Source organism: Bubalus kerabau, chromosome 2 (genome assembly GCF_029407905.1).
Source record: "Bubalus kerabau isolate K-KA32 ecotype Philippines breed swamp buffalo chromosome 2, PCC_UOA_SB_1v2, whole genome shotgun sequence".
NCBI classification, from domain to species: Eukaryota; Metazoa; Chordata; class Mammalia; order Artiodactyla; family Bovidae; genus Bubalus; species Bubalus kerabau.
Genome location: NC_073625.1, coordinates 91,052,496 through 91,073,797, shown reverse-complemented (window position 1 = coordinate 91,073,797; position 21,302 = coordinate 91,052,496). Strand labels below are relative to the sequence as shown.

General features: G+C 45.4%; 1 protein-coding gene across 6 annotated transcripts; it reads right to left on the bottom strand.

Annotated features, from left to right (window-relative positions):
* Positions 1-1,111: 1,111 nt before the first annotated feature.
* Positions 1,112-21,016, bottom strand: NIT2 (nitrilase family member 2). Of its 6 annotated transcripts, XR_008710312.1 has the most exons (11): positions 17,974-18,873; positions 15,871-15,989; positions 14,237-14,357; positions 12,728-12,816; positions 8,250-8,343; positions 7,663-7,737; positions 6,516-6,594; positions 4,735-4,833; positions 4,454-4,619; positions 1,837-1,892; positions 1,417-1,496 (listed from the first exon to the last, which is right to left on the bottom strand). XR_008710312.1 is itself a non-coding variant. In XM_055567924.1 (10 exons), exons 1-10 carry the CDS (start codon positions 20,910-20,912, stop codon positions 1,405-1,407), a joined length of 852 nt encoding a protein of 283 aa, XP_055423899.1. In that variant the 5' UTR covers positions 20,913-21,016; the 3' UTR covers positions 1,112-1,404. The 6 variants fall into 6 exon arrangements, 5 of the variants coding, with proteins under 5 accessions (XP_055423899.1, XP_055423896.1, XP_055423895.1 ...); XM_055567924.1 differs by lacking the exons at positions 4,454-4,619; positions 17,974-18,873 and adding an exon at positions 20,885-21,016 and having other exon boundaries at positions 1,112-1,496; XM_055567921.1 differs by lacking the exon at positions 4,454-4,619 and having other exon boundaries at positions 1,112-1,496; positions 14,218-14,308; positions 17,974-18,855.
* Between the last annotated feature and the right edge of the window lie 286 nt (positions 21,017-21,302).

Here is a 21,302-nt window from a genome sequence, read left to right as displayed (position 1 = left end):
GTAGTGACAAAGCTGATCAGTAATCACCTGGGGATAAGAGGAGTAGCCAGAGAGATTATAAAATAGTACAAGGAAGCTTTTAGGGGCGGTGGGTATATTCATTATCTTGACTAATGTGGTTTCATGGACATATACATGTCAAATTTTTCCAAATTGTACACTTATTTTTAAAAAGTCATTTGACTTTTTCACTGTTGAACCCTTCTCAGTATATACTGCTGGTTTTTCAAAAGTTAAATTGCACTCGATAATGTCAAGTTATTCGTTATTCTTACAGCTAAAGGGATGTGTATTCATGTATTCTTTTGTTTTTAAATCTTACTTTCCAATATGGCAAATATCTCTATACATGTAAACAGCAGCGTGCTAGAGCAGATCTACACCAGCTCACAAGAGCTAATTAGACTTCCAGCGCTGTTTCAAAGTGTTAAATTGATAGCTTGAATTTGGCAGTAAGTACACCTTGGAAATTGGGAAATGCTTCCACAAAATCGACTTTCTCAGACTGCTGGTTGTTAAACATCTACCAACCCATCACCAGCTATAACATACATAAAGAAAAGCTCAATGGAATTCTTCAATTTTAATTGTGTAAAAGGATTCTAAAAACCACTAAGCTAAAAACTTGACTTTATCAAGCTAAAAGTGTTCCTAGCTGCTAAGTCACTTCAGTCGTGTCCAACTCTGTGCGAACTCATAGATGGTAGCCCACCAGGCTCCCCCATCCCTGGGATTCTCCAGGCAAGAACACTGGAGTGGGTTGCCATTTGACTTTCAGACACTCACCCATATTAAGAGAATCTTGTGCAGCTCACACTTCAGTTGCCTTGACCAAATTATGCCACTGCCAGGGGGCTCATGTTTGAGACATTTCCCTTAAAACTGGGGAGGGGTCTTAAATCCTTAGCTCCTCCCTGAATCTGAAGAGCCCTAAGGCTGCAGGGAGGGCAGAGCTGCCATCTCCTCTAGCAAACACCAAGGATCCATCCCACAGTTACTCGCAGACCAAATGTGACATTAAGATGCTGCTCGAAGACCAAGGTTTCTGCATAATGTATTCCAACTCCAGCAATCAGATAAGAGGTTCACCACACAAATACACAGGTGGATCAACCATCAAGGATACCAGGATCTGATATTTTAATAACTGCTTGAGACAACTTGAATATGGAAGACTTAGAGCCACACCCGCCCTCCTCCTGTTCTTCAATGCCAGCCCTTTTTGACCATTTTATATGGTGTGGAGAATACCAGCATCAGCTCCATCATCCCAACAGAGCTTCCCTTTTCAGGAAGGGAAAAGGCTGAAATTATTTAAAAAAAAAAAATTCCATTAAAGAATTCATAAGATTGTTGATTATCCTGTAGAAACATATCTTCCTGTTTCATGACATGTTGGAAACATCAGGATTTTTTGGCCTCCACTGCATAGAGATCTGATCGCTTCTGGCTAAAAATGGGGATTTGCTGGCGAATTTCAGCCAACTTCTTCAGGTCTGCAAAAACAGAAAAGTGTACTATTAGTAGATGTGATTCCTTACTTGCCAACAGGAACTTCTTCCCCAAACAGTAGAGAAACAACCAGAGCCCCAGCCAGTAATTTACTCATGGGCCTTGTCAGGAGGCACATTCAGCCTGGCACTGCCCCTGGTGTCATTTCAAACCAAACCAAGAAAACTCAGGCTGAGACAGAGCCCAGGGCTTAGCCAGAGAACCAAGGATAAATGAGGAGGGCAGGGCATAAAGGAGTCCCTCCTGGTGTTCTACAGCTATAGAATCTGGCCTCAGGGCACTCAGGGACACCAGACACCTAAACTGGGCCAGAGTGAATCTTACCTATATCTGCATACACGATCGTCTCTTCAGTGCCAGCTTTGGCAAGGACCTCCCCCCTGAAAAACATTCGGGGAATGAGTCAATTCCCTGATAATTGCTGTTATTTACTATCTCTGTTCTTCCGCCCTATCTCACAGACCAAATGGGAAGGAATCGGTTTTTAAAACAAGAAAATACGGGCATAAATTCCTATGATGCTTTTGAACTGTGGTGTTGGAGAAGACTCTTGAGAGTGCCTTGGACTGCAAGGAGATCCAACCAGTCCATTCTAAAGGAGATCAGTCCTGGGTGTTTATTGGAAGGAATGATGCTAAAGCTGAAACTCCAATACTTTGGCCACCTCATGCAAAAAGCTGACTCATTGGAAAAGACCCTGATGCTGGGAAAGATTGAAGGCAGGAGGAGAAGGGGACGACAGAGGATGAGATGGCTGGATGGCATCACTGACTTGATGGACCTGAGTTTGAGTAAACTCTGGGAGTTGGTGATGAACAGGGAGGCCTGGCATGCTGCAATCCATGGGGTAGCAGAGTCAGACACAACTGATCAACTGAACTGAACTGAATCACTTAAGTAGCTGTGTGGTCTTCTGGCAAGCCATGTGGAATCTCTACTTCCTAATCTATAAAGTGGAAATATGAGCTCTGTGAGGACATAGTGAGAAAATAATCTTTTTTTTTCTTTGAAATCTTGAAGGAAGGTACCTGTTGTGTTTGATGTTCCTTGCTCTGATAAGATATAAAACTGCTGCAAACAATGCTTCTTCAGAACAATTCCTCATAGCTATCTGAGAAGCTGTGTCGTAGGCTACAGTCCTCAGTTTGGCTTGAATAAAACTTTCCTATTCCTACTATAGATTATTTATTACTTCCACCCTGTCGTGAGTACATTCAAGATCCCTTTCCAAGGGCAGTCTAGCTCTGTTTCTTCACACCTCCCAAGGCTGCTACATAACCCTGGAGATGGAGAGGGAAGGCTTGGGTCTGCCTGGATCTCTGGCCTCAAGTCTGTGATCCTTGGATCCCCGTGTTAATGGCTTTTGGGTTTGGAGGGAGAGATTTCAACCTTTGAGGCCTGAGTAGAAGTGGTAGAACCATGCCCCAGCAGGAACCCCACAATGGAAACAAAAACACTCCACAAAATCTGAGGAAAAGCTGATTTGGAAAACTATTTCCAGTGCTGAGTCTCTTGGCCCAAAACAGGCCTTCAAAAACATAGCTGTGGGACTTCCCTGATGGTCCACTGGTTAAGAAACTGCCTGCCAATGCAGGGAACGCAGGTTCAATCCCTGGTCCAGGAAGATCCCCGCTGCTGCAGGGCAACTAAGCCCACGTGCCACAATTACTAAGCCTGTGCTCCACAACACGAGAGTAGCCCCCACTTGCCACAACTAGAGAAAGCCTGCGTGCAGCAACGAAGACCCAGCACAGCCAAAAATTAATCATTAATTTAAAAAAACCTTATCTGTGAAATTTTTCCAAAGCACAAAACAAAATGATCCAATACAACAAACAATCTGATATAATAATTGGGTCCATCTAGGGCCACAGATTTTTGGCACAATAAGCTACAGACATCATCCTTAATGCCGTTTAACTGAATCCTTTTCTAGTCTCTTCTATTTTTTCCCCATTTGCCCCGGCATGCAAACATCTCTATGTTAACCCTAGGCACCTATCACAATGACAAAAAAGACACACAGCTCCCAACCAAATGGGGGAAATTCTGCAAAGGAAGAAATACAGGCAAATCTTAGGTAACCAACTGTGTCAAAAGCAGCCAGCCTGATGAGTAAGAGTTCACCAGGAGAAACAGCTGGGTGAGTAGAGCTCCCCACAAGGTCAGTAAGCTGATCACTAATGTCTGCAGAGGAATCCAAGTCAAGTTTGAGAAAATTTTGAAGGCAACTCTATCCTTCCAGCTTCCAATGCACCCCAGAGCCTGATGTGCAGGAGGCTCACTGAGACTCTCCCACTGGCCATATCTCCCAAGGCCTTCCCCACCACACACGTTCATCTGTGGTCCTACAAAGTCAGCAGAGAGGAACTCTGGGAATCCCACAGTGACATGTAAGCCTTTGCAGCCTTGTTACTGATATGTTTATCCTGAAATTTTAGAAATACATATCTGTGTGTGTGTGTGTCGTAATCATACAGACATACTGAGAAGTAGTATGGAATAAATCTAAGTTCTGAATTCAAAAGTCTTGGATCCAAACACCAATTCTGGCCACTTCATCCTGTGAACTTCAAGTCTACCATCTATTAACTGGGTTAAATAAAGATAAGTCCTTGAGAGCTCAAATTGAGACAATGTGTGGAAAGTACCATGTGAACTGTACAAATGCCGGTAAGACATGTCTACTACCATACGGCTGTGTATGTATCTGGGCAGACTTCCATGCTGGTTTCCCTAAGTAATAGAATGCTTTACCCTCTCACAGAGGACAAGTTCACAGTTCCTCTTAATTCAACCCATCCTCCACTCTCCTCTAAGTGTTATGCAGGGAGCAAAATCCTTACCCTCAACTCATTCCAGCCCTAGGTCCAGTGACCCGGTCTAAATTTTAACCCAAAGCCAAGAGTTTGGGAGCCTCTTTTACTAAAAAACCACCCACCTGTGACTTCTGCCTCGTTTCCAAGTTTGGTTGACAATGAACATCACTCAGAAACTCAGGACAGGGCTGAGGCCAAGCACTCAGTCAGGAGAGCTGGGCCATTTCTCTCTCGCATGGCTTTCAAGTGGAAGCTCCTCCCACAGAGAGAGCCAGTGACCTGGCAGGCCTGCGGGGAGACGGCAGCGGAGGGAGGCGCAGGGCCACCCGGGAATCAGACAACCCACCTGCCCAAGCACCACCTCTCTCAGCTCAGTGAGCCTGTCCCTGCAGAGCCAACTCACCAAGGATTCACAACAGTGCTGTGTCCCCAGACAACATAGGAGGCTTTTTCATCTCGGGCGGGAGATGCTGTGGCCACGTACACTTGATTATCAACAGCCCTGTCGTCAATGGACAGAAAAGAGGTAAATTATACAGTACAGATCTGAGACATTTTTACCCTAAGTGTCCAGACCCTTCTTTCAAAAACTAGGACAGGACAGGCTAGCTCGGACATGGAAGAAACATTCAAAGCCACAGAACCCTTTCTTCAAAAAAGACCTTGCTGCACAAGCTAGTTCTCAACTGGGGCAATTTTGCCCGGCAGGGGACTTCTGCCAGTGTCTGGAGACATTTCTGACCAGGGGATGGCTACTGACATCGAGGAGTAGAAGTCAGGGGTGCTGCGAACATCCTGCAACACAGAGGACGGCGCCCACAACAAAGAGCCATTTCCTCCAAAGTGTCCATAGCACCACAGTGAGAAACGCTGGCCTGAGCCAACCTGTAACAGGTAAAGAGCAGAGCTTCTCTAGTTCATGCAACCCAGGTGACCAGAGAGAATGGACTGGCCTCGCTGGAACAACACCCCGGGCAGGGCTGCAGGGCCCTTCCATGCCAATGGGGCAGTCCCATCACCTCAAATTAGGCAAGAATTAGGAACCGGATGGTAGCACGGCTACACCAAGCCACCTGACCCACAGCCCTCTGGGCTCAAACAACAGATTCATGCCAGGTCATCCCAAGCTCTCTCCAGCTTTTCCTGCTTTCAACAAAGCAGCATTTATTAATACTCATGGGATCACATACCCCTACCACCTTCCATCATGCAACCAGCCAAACACTTCTACATCCCCTTCCAATAAAAATCACTGTCATCTCCAGATGTGAGCATAGTGGCCACCCCTGGGCAGAGAGAGGAGAGTACTGACTGAGAAGGAGAAAAGAGGAGCATCCCAAGGGGCTAGAAATGTTCTAGATTTGATCCTGATCAGAGGTGAATCCATATGTAAAAATTCACTGATCTGTAAACTTAAAACTAGTACACTTTACTGTAAGTATATAATACCTCAATTAAAAAAATCTTTTCATGAACAACCCATCATCTCTGAGCAGCATTTCATGGTTTGCAGAGCACTTCACAGTCATATTCCTGTTCCCTTCTATGTTACACCCACCTCTGCTATTTGCCCTTCACCACTCCTCGGGCGACTAAGGAAATAGTAACTGTCCCATGTGCAGCGCTCAGAACTTAGACGTTAGAAGAACAAGAACTTATCACAAGTGTCTTGGCAGAGTACCAAGACTAGCAGGAAACTCTGGAGGATGGAGTAGGATAAGCACCCATCTACATAGCACAGGGACTGCTGAGTGTGACCACAAGTCTCTCCGGGCTGTCAGACTAAAGAACCCTTGCCTTTGCCTTGGCTCCAGCCATGTACACTCCATGGGTCTCCAATTCTCTGTAAAACCTTCTGGCAACTCTATCAGAGACAGAAATTCTTATCTGAACACAGGAAAATCAAATCACTGCCCACTTGATGGGTGAATGCTTGAGCATTCCAGTGAATGCTCCTGGAAATGCAGACATCAGTCCTCAAAATCCACAAGGCTGGTGCTGTGGCTTCTGAGGAGCCCACAGCAGAAGCCCTCCTTTTGGACTGGAAGACAAAGAGTCACCTTTGGGAACTGCCTCTGGGTGCCAGGGCAGCCTGAGTCAGAGGCAGCATTCTATATGGGGAAGGCTGATGCTTCCACCAAACCGCAAACGTTTTCGCAGAGAAACACGGAGATGCTTTCTTACCGGCCTCGCTGAAGCAACTCCCAGTGGGCTGGCCCAGTGGTCAGATTAAAAGCTCCAGGATATACCAACAGCTGGCAGCCTTGGGGCGAGAAAGGCCAAAGAATAGGGATGCAGGTGGACACCCAACCACATTAGCCCTCCCTCTGCTCCTTACCTAGTGGGGACCAAACTCAAACTCCCCCAACGTGAATAGATTCAGCAGTGTTATAGATGGCTGTGAATTCCTCTAGAGACACACAGACAACACATACACACAAGTACAGTGATCCTGACAACCACTTTTCAAGCAAAGGTGACTTTGCTTGAAAAACGTGGAGAATCTGTCATTCAGACTTCTCTCAGCACCATGTGGACAGCTCCCAAGGTCAAGGACCATGTTTTGTGATGTTCATCAACTGAAATGAGGAGAAGACTAATTGCTCTACTTCTTCCAGCTAAGACTCAACTGAGACAGCCAGCCTGGAGCCCTTGCACCTCCACCTTTTGCTGAGCAGGGTGTCAAACCGTCTGCACCCACTTCACTTTATAGTGACAGACAAACTAGAGTCAGAGTACCTCTGGCAGTCTAGTAAGGATGCTAGTATTGTTGAGTATCATATGAGGACCTTCGTAAGTTCTCTGTCTGTAATCCTCACACCTTTCCTATGAGAAAACTGAGACCCACAGTTCTCCAGAGATTAATTTACCCAAAGCACTGTGCCAATTAAGGGGCAGAGCTGGAACCAAAACCCAGGGCTTCTCATCTGACTTGTGCTTCTCGGTCGGCAGGTTGGTCCTCTGAACCACAGTGGCACGGACTGCCTTTTTGCTGTTCCCAACATCTAGGGCTAGTGAGTGGTGAGAGCCATGTGCAGGCAGACCTACTACTGGGGCCCCAGTGCCTCTCCAAACACAGTGGCCGGAAGGGATCCAACAGCAGAGCAGACGTTTAGTTTAGGAATGTGGCTCCTGCCTTAGCTGTGTGGTGTGTTAAACTACAACCTCCAGAAAACCACACTGCCCATTCCCAGAAGCAGTCTGAGAACTCACACAGATGCGGAGCTTAAGACCCCCTCCAGGTTTTCTGACCAAGGATGCCCTCCACCCGCACAGCCCAGAGCCAATCAATCTCCGAGCATCTACATGACCTAACCCAAGGCGGCCTCACCTCTCTGTGCATAGATCTGTGCCAGCTCTGTGAAGCGGATGTCGTAGCAGATACCCAGGCCCACCTTGCAGTAAGCTGTTCTCCAAACAGAAAATGTACAAAGTTAATTTCCTGAAGCAGGTGTGGCCAGGGAAAGTCTCCAAGATCCAATGGTCGCAGAACACTGACGGGAGTACATTCACGCAGGGCCCGTGGACAGAGAGAACATGTAAGTTTGCTCCTGCGTGGATTCTGCCTCGTGAGAACATCATTTACGTCAGTAGAGCAGAAATGAGAAATTCACTCTAATTATTAATAAATGTTTCTTATCTAAGTGGGAGGTGTTCAGTCATGGCCTAATAGGTACAGGCTGGAAGCTATCACACTAATAAAGGCTGTGACCACTGGAAAAGCACAATCATGTCAAACCCTTAGTTCTCCATTAAATCCCCCACTTTCTAGATCTCTGACCGTTCTTTGCCCTTCTCCCCCTGGCCTTCCAGACAGGTTTTGTAAAGAAGTTGGAAAGCAACATCATGAAAAACAAAGGACTACCTGATCCTCGTCTACTGGTACTGCTAGAAGAGGTGAATTTATCTGGTACGTACGAGTATCAAAGGCGGAGAAACTATCACCAGGACTCAATGTTTCAGATTCTTGAAATGTGATTTTCCCAGGAACATCAATGTCAAACAGATGGAGCTGCATCACAAAGAAAGGATTTGGTTACCTCCCTTCCAGCAGGGCTCATGGCAGTAATAACACACACCTCTCCATGGCCAGCCAAGCGGGTGTTCTAAGATCACTTGTACAAAGGGCAGCGCCACCCTGCCCACAACCCACCCCGCAAGCTGCCGACATCCTACGAAAATGACTTCTAACACAGGGAACTGGAGAAATGCTGCTGTAGGTTGTATGATCCTTCTTCCCTTGGTGGTGTGCAGATCAAAGTCTAGATTTCTTATGGAAAGCAATTAATATGCTGCTTTTTTTACTCAATATAAATGCTAAATGAAGACTTCTCAGAATCAGAATCAAACTGACACGTTGGCAAGGAGAGGTAGAGAGTGGGCGAGTGATCAAAAATAGGTAGTTCTCCAAACCCAATGCAGCAATATATTAAAAAGTAACTTCCAAATTGGATTTATTCAAAGAAAGCAAATGTGATTGAACATTTGTAAAACCAAAGTGACTTACCACACGAACATAATAAAGGAGAAAAGTCACATGATCATCCTAAGAGGTGTATAATGAGCATTTGGTAAATTTCTACATCCATTCTTATTTAAGCCTGGCACGCTGCAGTCTATGGGGTCACAGAGTTGGACCCGACTGAGTCACTGAACAACATTCTTATTTAAAAATTAAAAGAGAAAAACTCTTCTAGGATGGGAACCCCTTTAATAAAGAGAATCTGCAAAAAAAAAAAAAAATCTAAAGAAACTTATTTAAAGGTGAAACATTAAAACCCTTCTCCTGTTGAGATCAGAAACAAGGTAAGTACACCTGCTATTCAACACTGTACCAGAGGTCCTAACCAAAGCAATAAGGCGAAGGAAAAGAATACAAAGGGTAAAGATTAGAAAGAAAAAATTAAAAGCCATTATTCTCAGATAATTGTGTACCTAAGGAATGTCAAAGGACATACACAGGTGAATTATTAGAATGAATGAGTTTAAGCAAGGGTATTATATACAAGGTCAATATTTTTAAAATTTGCTGTATGTCTATATACTAGCAAGAATCAGAAAATGAAAGGACATTAGAAATACCATTTAGGAATAAATCTAGTAAATGATATAAGACTATATCCAAAAAACTATCTAAAAAACTTGGAGAGAAATTAAAGAAAGCCTAAGAAAATGCAAAGAGAAATATATTCATGAACTGGAAAACTCAATTGTTAAAGCCCAATGCTGGGTCTGTTTCCAGTCATGGCAGAGTGGCTCCTAAAAGACCAGCTTTCTCACAGGTAACCCTGAGCTCTGGACAAAACAAAACAAAAAATACAGCTACTTAAAAGCACTTGACAATAATCAAAATCAGGCAAAAATTAGAGAGAAGTCAACTTCTGGAAGACAGGACCTAGTGCTGGGTGAGTTTCCCACTTGTTTACAACTTTTATTTGGAAGCAAGGCCCCAGCTGTGGCTGCGAGTGGTGGTCACAACTACCCACCAACACACCCGCCAAGGAATCAAAGGACAGAGCTTCACAGCAGCTGGAAAGTGAGGGGGAAACACTTAAAAGGAGAAAGCAAAAGAAGAGCCCTAAATTTTACATATAAAACCCGTCCAAATCTCTGACTAACCAATGCACTAAAGATGTGTGGGGCAGACTCTGAGCAGCCCAGCTAAAGCTAAACTTTACAACAGGCAGAGCAGCTGCGGTTGCCACCCACCTCACCAAGGAAGAGTCCGGTCTGTGAGTATGCCCCAACTACCTACCTGCTCAAATAAAACACTCAACACGTTTCGGGCGAACGCAACAGAAGTTAGAGTCTCAACAACATATAATCCAATACACAATCCAAAAAACCAGACACACAAAGGTATGACTGAAACTCTTGGAGAAAAAGCAGCAATGGAGCAGACCCAGGAAGACCCAGATGTGACCACTACCAAAGACAATAAAGCAGCTACTGAAACTAACCTCAGGAACGTAAAGAAATACATGCTCTTAACAAATAAACAAAGAGGAAACACAGTAGAGAATAAAAGCTGTAAAAAGAGAATGAAATAAAAATTTGAGAAATGAAAAATTCAACATCTGAAATTTTTAAAAATTTCACTGGATTACAGGAGAGGAGAGATTACAGAAGCCTCAGTGAACATAAAAAAATCAATGGAAAACATACAATCTGAAAAAGACAAAATTTTTGTTTGAAAAGTAAAAATAAAAAACCACAGGCTTGGTGACCGCGTTTGGTGAACAGTATGCAAATTGGAGTCCCATAAGAAGAGAAAGGGACAGAAAAATATTTAATATTTCTTGAATATTTCATTCTAACAATCTCTGCCTTTTAACTAGAGTGGTCACTCTATATTTAATGCTCCCAAGTTTCCCAAATATAGCGAGAAACTAAATTTACATATTAAAGAAACACAAAGCAGGAAGAATACAAAAAAAACCTCGTATCAGGAATATAAGAGTCAAAATACTGAGAACCAAAGATTATGAAAAAACCTTGAAGGCAGGGAGAGAAAAACATGAATTACATGCAGGAGAACAATACAAATTACCACTTACTTCACGCGTGTGTGCATGCTCGGTTGCTTCAGTCATATCTGACTCTTTGCAGCCCCATGGACTGCAGCCCACCAGGCTCCTCTGTCCATGGGATTCTCCAGGCAAGAGTACTGGAGTGGGTCGCCATGCCCTCATATGGGGGATCTTCCCAACCCAGGGATCAAACCAACATCTCCTGCACTGGCAAGCGGATTCTTTTACCCACTGAGCCACCTGGGAACCCCTACTAACTTTGTATTGGGGGGAAAAAAAGAGGCTAGAAGATAACTGAATAATGAATAATGTCTCTCAAACATCTGAGGAAAAAAAGAAAAGTGTCAACCCAGAATTCTATTCCACCAAAAACATCTTTTAAGAATGAAGGCAGAGACTCCCTGCTGGTCCAGTGGCTAAGACTTCCCCTTCCACTGCAGGGGGTAGGGGTTCGACCCCTGGTCAGGGAGCTAAAAACCCACATGCCTTTTGGCCAAAAGACCAAAACATAAGCAACAGAAGCTATACTGCAACAAATTCAAAAAGATTTTAAAAAACAGTCCACATCAAAAATATCTTTTAAAAAGTGGCAAAGTAAAGATATATTCATAAATAAAGCTAAGAGAATTCATATCTAGCAGATGCTCACTTCAAAATGCTAAAGGAGGTCTTTTTGTTTGATGGTAAACATACCAGACAGAACTAAGGTCTTCAGAAAGAAAAGAAAATAACCAGAAATGGTAAACGGTGAGGTAAACATGAAATATTTCTCTTAATTTCTTTAAAATACAAGTGACTACTGAAATTAAAAATTAGTATTTTGTGGTATTTATAATGTATATAGATGCAATATGCATGACAACCACAGCATAAAGAATGGACCGATACAACTGCAAGGTTCTTAAATTTCACAGGAAGAAACAGATTATTAACTAAGAAGCCTATGACAAGATAAAGTGTGTATACTGTAATCCTTAGGGCAACAACTTAGGGAAAAAAAGAGCAAACTACTACTCAACTCAAAAGAATGCAGGCAAGAGGAACAAAGGGAAAACAGTAATTCAATGTCTACGTGCTTAAAATCCAATCATAGCAATAATTACATTAAATATAGAGTGACCACTCCAGTGAAAAGGCAAAGACTGTCAGAATGAAAAAAAGCAAGACCCAACTACATGCTGTCTGCAAGAGAAGCATTTATATATAAAGAGACATACAGATTGAAAATAAAAGATTTTCTAGAAAAAGATGTACCAAACAGTAATTAGAAGAAGACTACAGTGGCTTTACTAATATCAGAGATAAACGTCAAGACAATCAGTATACCAGAAAAAAAGGACATATCATAATGAGAAAAGGACCAATTTACCAAGAAGACTTAACAATCCTAAGTGTATATGCATGCATTACCACTGCAAAGATGTCAACTCTCCCCAAAGTGATCACTATATGTTTGAAGTGAAGTGAAGTCGCTCAGTCGTGTCCGACTCTTTGCGACCCCATGGACTGTAGCATACTATGCTCCTTTGTCCATGAGATTTTCCAGGCAAGAGTACTGGAGTGGGTTGCCATTTCATTCTCCAGAGGATCTTCCTGACCCAGGGGTCGAATCCAGGTCTCCCACACTGTAGGCAGACACTTACCATCTGAGCCACCAGGGATACCATCCTAATCCAAATTCTTGTAGGTTTTTCCTTGGCCAAAATTGATAGGCTGAGTCTACAATTTATATCAGCAGGCCAATAGCCAGGTATAACCACCTGTGCCAACTAATCCAATGCCTGGTGTGTATACCACAGGATGGGTACTGAGAACTTCAGAGCGAATTCTCAAGAGGCAGTGAGAATTGCCACATCCTCTACTGACCTTTCTGTGCTTTACCAGTAAAGTTCCATCAGGCCCAAACACGGCACAGGTGTTATATAATTTCCCAGCATCCTTTTCAGGAATGGACCCTTTTGTTGAGAAAGAAACACAGAAAGAGACACAGAGAGACACAGAAAACATTCTGAATGAAGCATTCTTTTATAACAGGACAAAGGCTTGTTACAGTTTACTATCTTCTCGGGTCCAACAATAAAGTTTACTGTCTTCTAAGGGTTATTTAATCATGATTCTCTTCTTTTTGAATACAATTTTTCAGAGACCAATTTCAGAGTGTGGGTGAAATGTAATTAAGTCAGAGGCCAAAGAAAGGTTTCAAAACTAATCAAACTATTTTTCAATTCAGCTTTGCTCTTGAGCAACACTTAACCTGAAGCATTAGGTGCAACACAGGGAACTCACAGTCGCGCAACTTAAATCCGCCAGGTCCCGCAACATAACTGTATCCAAAAAGGCCTTGAGGTGGGAAGGTATGCCAGTCTCATCACTAAATACGGGGCCTGTAGCTCTAGCTCTGCTCTGTCCTCTGTTCTCCACCCCTTATTTATTTCTAATTCTCACTGTATCAGAATACAGAAAGAATTTTGTTTATTGCATTAAAGAGTTTTACTGTATTTTTATGTAAACAAATAGAACATTTTTATTTAAACAAGCCACATAAATAAAGCTACTTTTAAAAAATTATAGTTGATTTATAATATTACACTAGTTTCAGGCATGCAACATAATGATTCAATCTTTTTTTAGGTTGCACTCAATTTATTAGAAAACAATGGTTTTATTTCTCTGTGCTGCACAACATATCCTTGTTACTTATTTCTTTTATACATCGTCGTTTCGATCTCGCCCCATCCCTAACTCCTCCCCTCTTCCCTCTCCCCACAGTAGCCACTGGTTGGTTCTGTGAGTCTGTTTCTCTTTCATTACATACATTCGTTTGTTTTCTTGTTTTAGATCCTACACGTAAATGACAGCATAAAGAATTTGTCTTTCTCTGACTGACTTCACTAAGCCTAAAACTCTAAGCTACCTTTGATGTCAGTGGTCTCTTTCTGGGGGAAATAAAAAGAAAGTCTTAACACTGTATTAAAGACTTTCAGATATAGTTTCTCTTTCCACATTTCCACCTGCCCTTGTACCCCATGAGAAAATTTTCAGCAGTTTGGTGTGTGTCTTTGTACAATATTCACTATGCCTTAATATATAAATACATATAAAATTACACATATAAAATATATAAACATATAAACATATAAAAATACACAGTCTTTTATGTGGATCATTAATCTATAGGGAAGGACCTGTTCATTTCATACCAAACTTGCTCTTTTTCCACCAAAGTGTGTCTTGAAGATCCTTCCACAATCCTACATAGACAGATCTACCTCATTGTTTTCTATGGCTAATTTGTATTCCATGGTTCAAATGTAACAATAGTTTCTCAGATGTTTTTAATGTTTAGGCCATTATACCTTGAGGGTAGGAAGTTACCTCCAATGACATATATGCTGCACTCCTTTGCCACTTCAGAAAGCTTCTGTGTGGAGTCACCAGGAATTTTCTCTGCATAATCAGGAAAATATTTTGTGCCATATGGAGAATTAAAGCATTCCTAGAATAATGTTGGAAGAGAACAAAGATGGGGGGGAACCCGACTTATTTTAAAGTTCTGCTGTAAAAAGACATAGTCCTCAAAGAGGTAAAAAAATACAACTAATAAGAAAAACACAGACACCTTAGGCTAAAGAGCCTGTGGCCACAGACAGGATTCGGCCCCAGGCTCAGATGGGGCTGGAGTCAGTGTGCTTAACCGGATGCTGGTCACCTTGGCAAAAAGCTGCACTTGTCTCTCCCTGAGTCCACAAAACCACGCCTCCACAGCGTCGGGCACCCGGGACGCACTACCACTGGGCTTGCTCACAGGATTGGGAGTGTTAAGATGAATCCAGACTCTCAAAACTATATTATTAGCTACGTAAAGCAATAAAGCCTATGTTTTTCAAAAATACAGAAGCCGTGAAACCCACCGAGGTTAAGGTATTTCCTCATGTATACGGGACACATGAGGGATGTTTCTAAGCTCCCTTCCAGCACCATCATTTTGATCCTGCAAACTCTCTCACTCCCCTGAATGTGTCTCAACAGCTCTGTGATAAAAGAAAACTCATGCATTTCACCTCCAGTTCATTCATTTACATTCACTGAGACTGCTTGTCTGTGCTAGGAAACTCAAGGCCGAGGATCACCAACTTGTAGAAGATACTTTAGCAGGGGACACATGCAGAATTCAAGTGCTTTCGCTCCTGGCCTTTAGGCTCTGACCCCCAGCAGCCTAAACTGACAAGAGGCCATGACTGAATACAAGGAGAGGTGAGTCCCACGACTGGAGCGACATTAAGATCTCAAGTGCCCCTGCTGAAGACTCCTACTCACTGGCCTCCCTGGTAAATGGCCCAGAGCCTAGAATATCAATACAAGCTAGCCCTGAAGAGTCTCCAGGGCTTGCAGATGGCTGCCCCCTCCCCACCGCAAGGTCGGGGACGGTCAGGAATAGTTCCACCGCTCACCCCTGCAGGCCTCTGCCAGCAGAAGGGGCCGATAGGTGCATCTTCTGACCAATGTGGGACTGTCCGTGGGGCTGACCCTGTACTTGTTGACAAACAAATGTGGCCCCATCTTCAGCTGATTCTGTTTTAAACAGGTCACCTAGCACACTGATGCAGCATCCTTTGGCTCACTACATACTACAGGCTTCCTAAGTGTTTAACAATTTTCAACAATGTTTTTAAAATGTTGGAAGCTCAGTGCTAAAATCAATGTCCTGGTCTCGTGAAGACTAGATTATGCAAGCAGAGAAGGTAAGTGCCTGAGGCACTGAGTATTTTGGATTTAGGTAAGTCCCTCTGACTCCTGGGCTTCTGAACTGAGCAGGTGACCTAAAGTTAAAGACCTGTCACCAAGCTGGCATGTCCTATCACAAAGACCCTTGCTAGGTCATCTTCCATACAGACGAGGAACCATCCTGGGGTCCAAAGGGACCCTGCTGGTCCCTAGGACCCAGAATGAGCAGACACCACACTACCGGGAAAAGAGTGCTCAGAACGGGGTGGCCACCCCAGACTTACCGGCAGGGAGACTATCTGGGCTCCTTGCTTCGATGCCTCCCGGATGAGGCCACAGGCTCGAGTGAGGTTCTCTGACTTGATGGAAGAAACCTGAAGCTGGATGAGGGCCAAGCGGAAAGCTGAGGAGGAAGATAAAAGAGAGGAGCGGTCAGAAGATCTGACTGCTGACTCAGATAGAGCAGCTGTTTTTCATGGAGGGTAAGTCGGACCCCCACGACGCGTGGCAGCGTCTAGAGACACTACTAATGGTCCCGACTGCTGGTGCTGCTGGCATTTAGTGGGCAGAGGTCAGGGACACTGCCAAACATGCCCCAAGGCACACGATAGTCCCTGATGACAAAGAATTATCCACCCTGGCTTGGAAAGATTCCTTGGAGGAGGGCAGAGCATCTCACTCCAGTATTCTTGCCTGGAGAATCCCATCAACAGAGGAGCCTGGCAGGCTACGGTCCACAGGGTTGCAAGGAGTCAGACACAACTTACTGACTAAAACAGCAGCAGCAAATGTCAACAATGCTGGGGTTGAACAACCTTGAGACACAGCCATAGTGTGAGCAAAGCCTACTCCAGGCACAAGAATCTGAAGTGAAGCCAGCAGGGCCAGCCTCTCCCTTAGAAGGAGAGAGGCGACTGGGCTTGACTAGGGAACTATCTCTTATCATGCGACCTCAGGCCCCAGTCCATTCTCAGCCAGGTGCTGAGCACCTTCCAGCGCGGCCGGGTGAAGTCTCTCTGGCAGTCCCCGCCCCACCGTGAGCAGGAAGGAAGCAGACACACCTAGCTCAGCTTCCCCATCGCCAGCTGGGACACAGTGCATTGGTCCAGCCACTGGGGGACGGGGAGGCTGGCAGCCGATGGGCTGCACATGTGCCACAGGGAGGAACCTTGGGAGGGCCTGCACTCACCCCACGAATCTCCCGGTGCCCAGAGGAGCACACCATTAAGTAGCAAATGAAACACACCACGAAAGACTGAAACACTGTGGAAGGAAAACCAAACAGCACTTCTTCCTGCTGTCTGAACAAGGGGCCCCACATTTTCATTGGAGACTGAGTCCCACAAATCACAGAACCAGCCCCGCCAAGCAAACCTGCTGTCAGCCTTGGGGCAAGAAGGTCACCGGTTCCTCCAGGCTTATTCCTTTTTTGAGGTTGTCACCACATCCGACACTTGCTTTTCCTGTAGAGCTCTCTCTTAGCTCTTGCCATAATCACCTTTACTGGTTAATAGTCCTCTAGATAAATTTTTTCCTGTTCAACTGACTAGTGTGGTTTCCAAGTCCCGCCTGGACACTTACTGACACAGTTTCTGCTTGTGGTCTTGATAGAAGGCTACATTAAAGGTTCCCAACCATGTCATAACCCACAAAGCTCTGCAAAACTTCTGAAATTATCTGGAAGTTAATTGGCCTGGCCTTGCTTCCCTACCCCAACTCTGCTGTAGAGTCCAGTGACTTCTCTCTCTGGCTGTTTCTCCTGCACCTGTAAAAACGTCCCCAGAGAAGCAACATTGACAGACCCTGGCCTTTGATGAAGACCTGTTTGACTCAGGGTTAATCCTAAAAATAGGAAAACTAGATGTCCATTCCTTCTTCTTGTTGTTGTCATTCGGTCGCTTGTCCAACTCTTTGCAAACCCATGCACTGCAGCACACCAGGCTTCTCTGTACATCACCAACTCCCAGAGCTTGCTCAAACTCATGTCCATTGAGTCAGTGATGCCATCCAGCCATCTCATCCTCTGTCGTCCCCTTCTCCTCCTGCCTTCAATCTTTCCCAGCACCAGGGTCTTTTCCAGTGAGTCAGCTCTTCACATCAGGTGGCCAAAGTATTAGAGCTTCAGCCTCAGCATTAGTCCTTCCAATGAATATTCAGGATTGATTTCCTTTAGGACAGACTGGTTTGATCTCCTTGTAGTCCACAGGACTCTCAAGAGTCTTCTTCAAAACCACAGTTCAAAAGCATCAATTCTTAGGCACTCAGCCTTCTTTATGGTCCAACTATCAAATCCATGCATAACTACTGGAAAAACCATAACTCTGACTATTTGGATGTTTGTTGGCCAAGTAATGTCTCTGTTTTTTAACATGCTAAGTTTGTCATACCTTTTTTTCCAAGGAGCACACGTCTTTTAATTTCATGGCTGCAGTCACCATCTGTGCTGCTTTTGCAGCCCAAGAAAATAAAGTCTGTCACTGTTTCCATTGTTTCTCCATTTATTTGCCATGAACTGATGGGGCTGGATGCCATGATCGTAGTTTTTTGAATGCTGAGTTTTAAATCAATTTTTTCACTCTCCTCTTTCACCTTCATCAACAGGCTCTTTAGTTTCTCTTTGCTTTTTGCCATAAGGGTGGTATCATCTGCATATGAGGTTATTGATACTTCTCCCAGCAATCTTGATTCCAACTTCTGCTTCATCCAGCCCAGCATTTTTCATGAGGTACTCTGCATAGAAGTTAAATAAGCAGGGTGACGATATACAGCCTTGATGTCCATTCCTTGGTTTCTCCTAAATACAATGAGAAGAACTAAACTGAACCTGGAACGCAGCTTGTCAAATAGTTTCAAAGAACGGATGAAAACAAAAGCTGGGATGATTACTTTGGGGCAAACAGCCTGAGCTGTCACCAGAACATCACAGAACATCCCATCGAGTCTCCACTGTAACTGAGAGGTGGGGCTTTGTCTCCGCTTCTGAGGGAGGGTAAGCTGAGATCCCCCACGGCTCTCTGATGGCTTCCTCTCCCCGCTCCCACCCAGGAAGGCAGCTGTCCAGGACCAGGGTGGGGACTGGCCGACATCGTGCAAAACACCCACTCCATAGAGGGGCCGAGGCAGGACAGTTCCACGGCTGGGGAGTTCCTTGAGGCGGAGGATGAGATACAAGTCACTTCATCTCAACTGCAAAATGAACACACTTCTCATTTTCAGGTCCCTAGTGGTAGTGTTAGTCACTCAGTCGTGCCCATCTCTTTGCGACACCCACAGACTATAGCCCGCCAGGGTCCTCTGTCTGTGGGATTTTCCAAGCAACAATACTGGAGTGGGTTGCCATTTCCTTCTCCAGAGGATCTTCCCACCCAGGGACTGAACCCAAGTCTCCTGCATTACAAGCAGATACTTTACCATCTGAGCTACAGGGAAGTCATCAGGTCCCTGGCTATACTATACTAATCCTTAATTGTTAGATTACAATGACTAGTTCATGTCCCTGGCTATACTAATATTCACTGTAATCTAACAATCAAGGACTCACCAAGGGGAAGGATAAATATCTTAAGCGAAGAGACCAACAGGGAAACAGCATACGGAACGTGCAGGTCTTTTACACATATAAGCATATGTGGGTTATCATTAGCAGCATTTTGTAGATGAATAAATAAGAGGCTTGCAGAGGGAAAGGTGCAAGAAACCAGTCCAAAAAGTAACTGGCACAGCCACAATCAAGCCAAAATCTGGACTGCAGACAGGAGGGGCGCCTTGTTTGTTTCTGGGTGAGTGGGGGAAGTCAGGTAACTTGAAAACAATTTTCAATGGAGTCAGATCAACACTGCCCTCAGCCCTACCAAGAACCACAGCTCTTAAGTTCATTAGCCTCTTCTGAAAGATACAGTCACACTCAGAAGGAGGTGTGTAAAAGGACGTCTATACTCCAATCCTGGAGGTTCATTCAGGCACCAGCTTGCACTGCACTCCAGGATGTTGAAATGAAAAACAGAGAGCACTCCCACAAACACTATCACCTTGAGAGAGCCTCACAAGACCTCAGTAGGAACAGTTTATGCTCATTTTAAAGGAGGGAAACTGAGGTCCAAAGCGATCAAACGACTTGTTGACACGGGCTGTGCCAACCCTGTAATAATCCAGGTCTCCAGACTTTTTAAGCCCAGAGCACTCCACTGCCTCGTGTAAAAGAATCAGGCACAGGCTTGGGAACACAGCCAGAACCTCATCCCTGGGGCTGATCCTGAGTGGGGATGTGTAAGCAGCATGTGACACATGCGTGCTCAGCTGTGTCCGACCCTATGGACCCCGTGGACTGTAGCCCACAAGGCTCCTCTGTCCTGGGATTTCCCAGGCAAGAATACTGAAGTGAGTTGCCATTTCCTTCTCCAGGGGATCTTTTCCACCCAGGGATCAAACCTGCCTCTCCTACATAGGCAGGTGGATTCTTTTACCACTGAGCCACCTGGGAAGCCCCCAAGAAACATGTTAATACCTAACCTGAAAGTTCAAGGTCCAGGTGCAGAAACAAACTGCCCGTTTTTGTTGTTGTTCAAGAGAAGGCAGCATTTCCCAGTGGGTGTGAAGGGGGCGCACTGTGGAGTTCATTAACGAGTTCACTTACCACCCAAGCCCGAATCAAAGAAAACAGGGGCTTCATTTTCACCTGACGGGGCTCAAACCACAAATAATCAGGGTTGGTGCCTTTGCAAAACCCAAGTTCAAACCAATCTAAAACCAGCAGCAACCTCCAAGAATCCCACGGGACACTTGAGGTATTCTAAGTACTGAAAGCTTTACTGAAAGGCACAGTCTTCGGGTCGTGGAGCGGGGGCGGCGGTAAGGACTAGGAAAGACCACCAGGGAAGGTGCGGAATTTTCATTCGAAATAAGCACCCTTCCCGCGCCGATGAATCTGGAGCGGACCAGCCCGGAATGCTCGTGGAATCGGCCTCACGTAGCACAAGAGCCCGTGCGGCGGGGAGCAAGTAGAGGGCCCTTCCGGCGCGCTGACCCGGTGCTCCCGCGACCCCGCTGGCCCTTTCGGAAGCCCCGAGTCCCCGGCGTGCGCCGCGCTGCGCTCCGCGGCCTCCTCCTCTCCTCCCCGCCCCGCCCGCGCCCACCGCCCTCGCCGCTTGGGCCCACAGCCCCACGACCACCAGAGCAGAGAAGGCCAAGGGCGCGGCGGGGACAAGAGATGGAGAGAGAGGCTGAACGGGCGAGACGCTCCGCTGGCGTCGCACCCGAAGCCTCCATTCCGACCCGAACTTGGGCCGCGGCGGTACTTACTGGCCATGGCTCTGCCGGGAAGCACCATGGGTACCTTCGGCCAGGTCTCTGGGCGCCGCGAGGGGCGGGGCAAAGCGGCGCGTCAGGGGGCGGGGATTTATCGCCCGATGCTCCGCCTCTCGCCCTGCCCCTCCCCTGGGCCTTTTGGCTGGGCTCAAAGTTGTCTTCTTTCTGCTGCTGCCAAGTCGCTTCAGTCCTGTCCGACTCTGTGCGACCCTATAGACGACCTCCTACCAGGCTCCTCTGTCCCTGGGATTCTCCAGGCAAGAGCACTGGAGTGGGTTGCCATTTCCTTCTCCAATGCATGAAAGTGAAAAGTAAAAGTGAAGTCGCTCAGTCGTGTGAGACTCAGCAACCTCATGGACTGCAGCCTACCAGGCTCCTCCATCCATGGTATTTTCCAGGCAGGAGTACTGGA

Bases quoted from the DNA above. Each gene is read 5' to 3' on its own strand.
- NIT2 (XM_055567920.1), bottom strand. From the start codon at position 18,301: ATGCTGGGCTGGATGAAGCAGAAGTTGGAATCAAGATTGCTGGGAGAA. The intron at 6,595-7,662 runs GTGAGGCCGCCT...TCTCGCCCCAAG, and splicing joins ACAGATCTATGCACAGAGAG to GCTGCCAGCTGTTGGTATAT. The intron at 1,893-4,734 runs GTGAGTTGGCTC...AATGTTTTTCAG, and splicing joins AGCACTGTTGTGAATCCTTG to GGGGGAGGTCCTTGCCAAAG.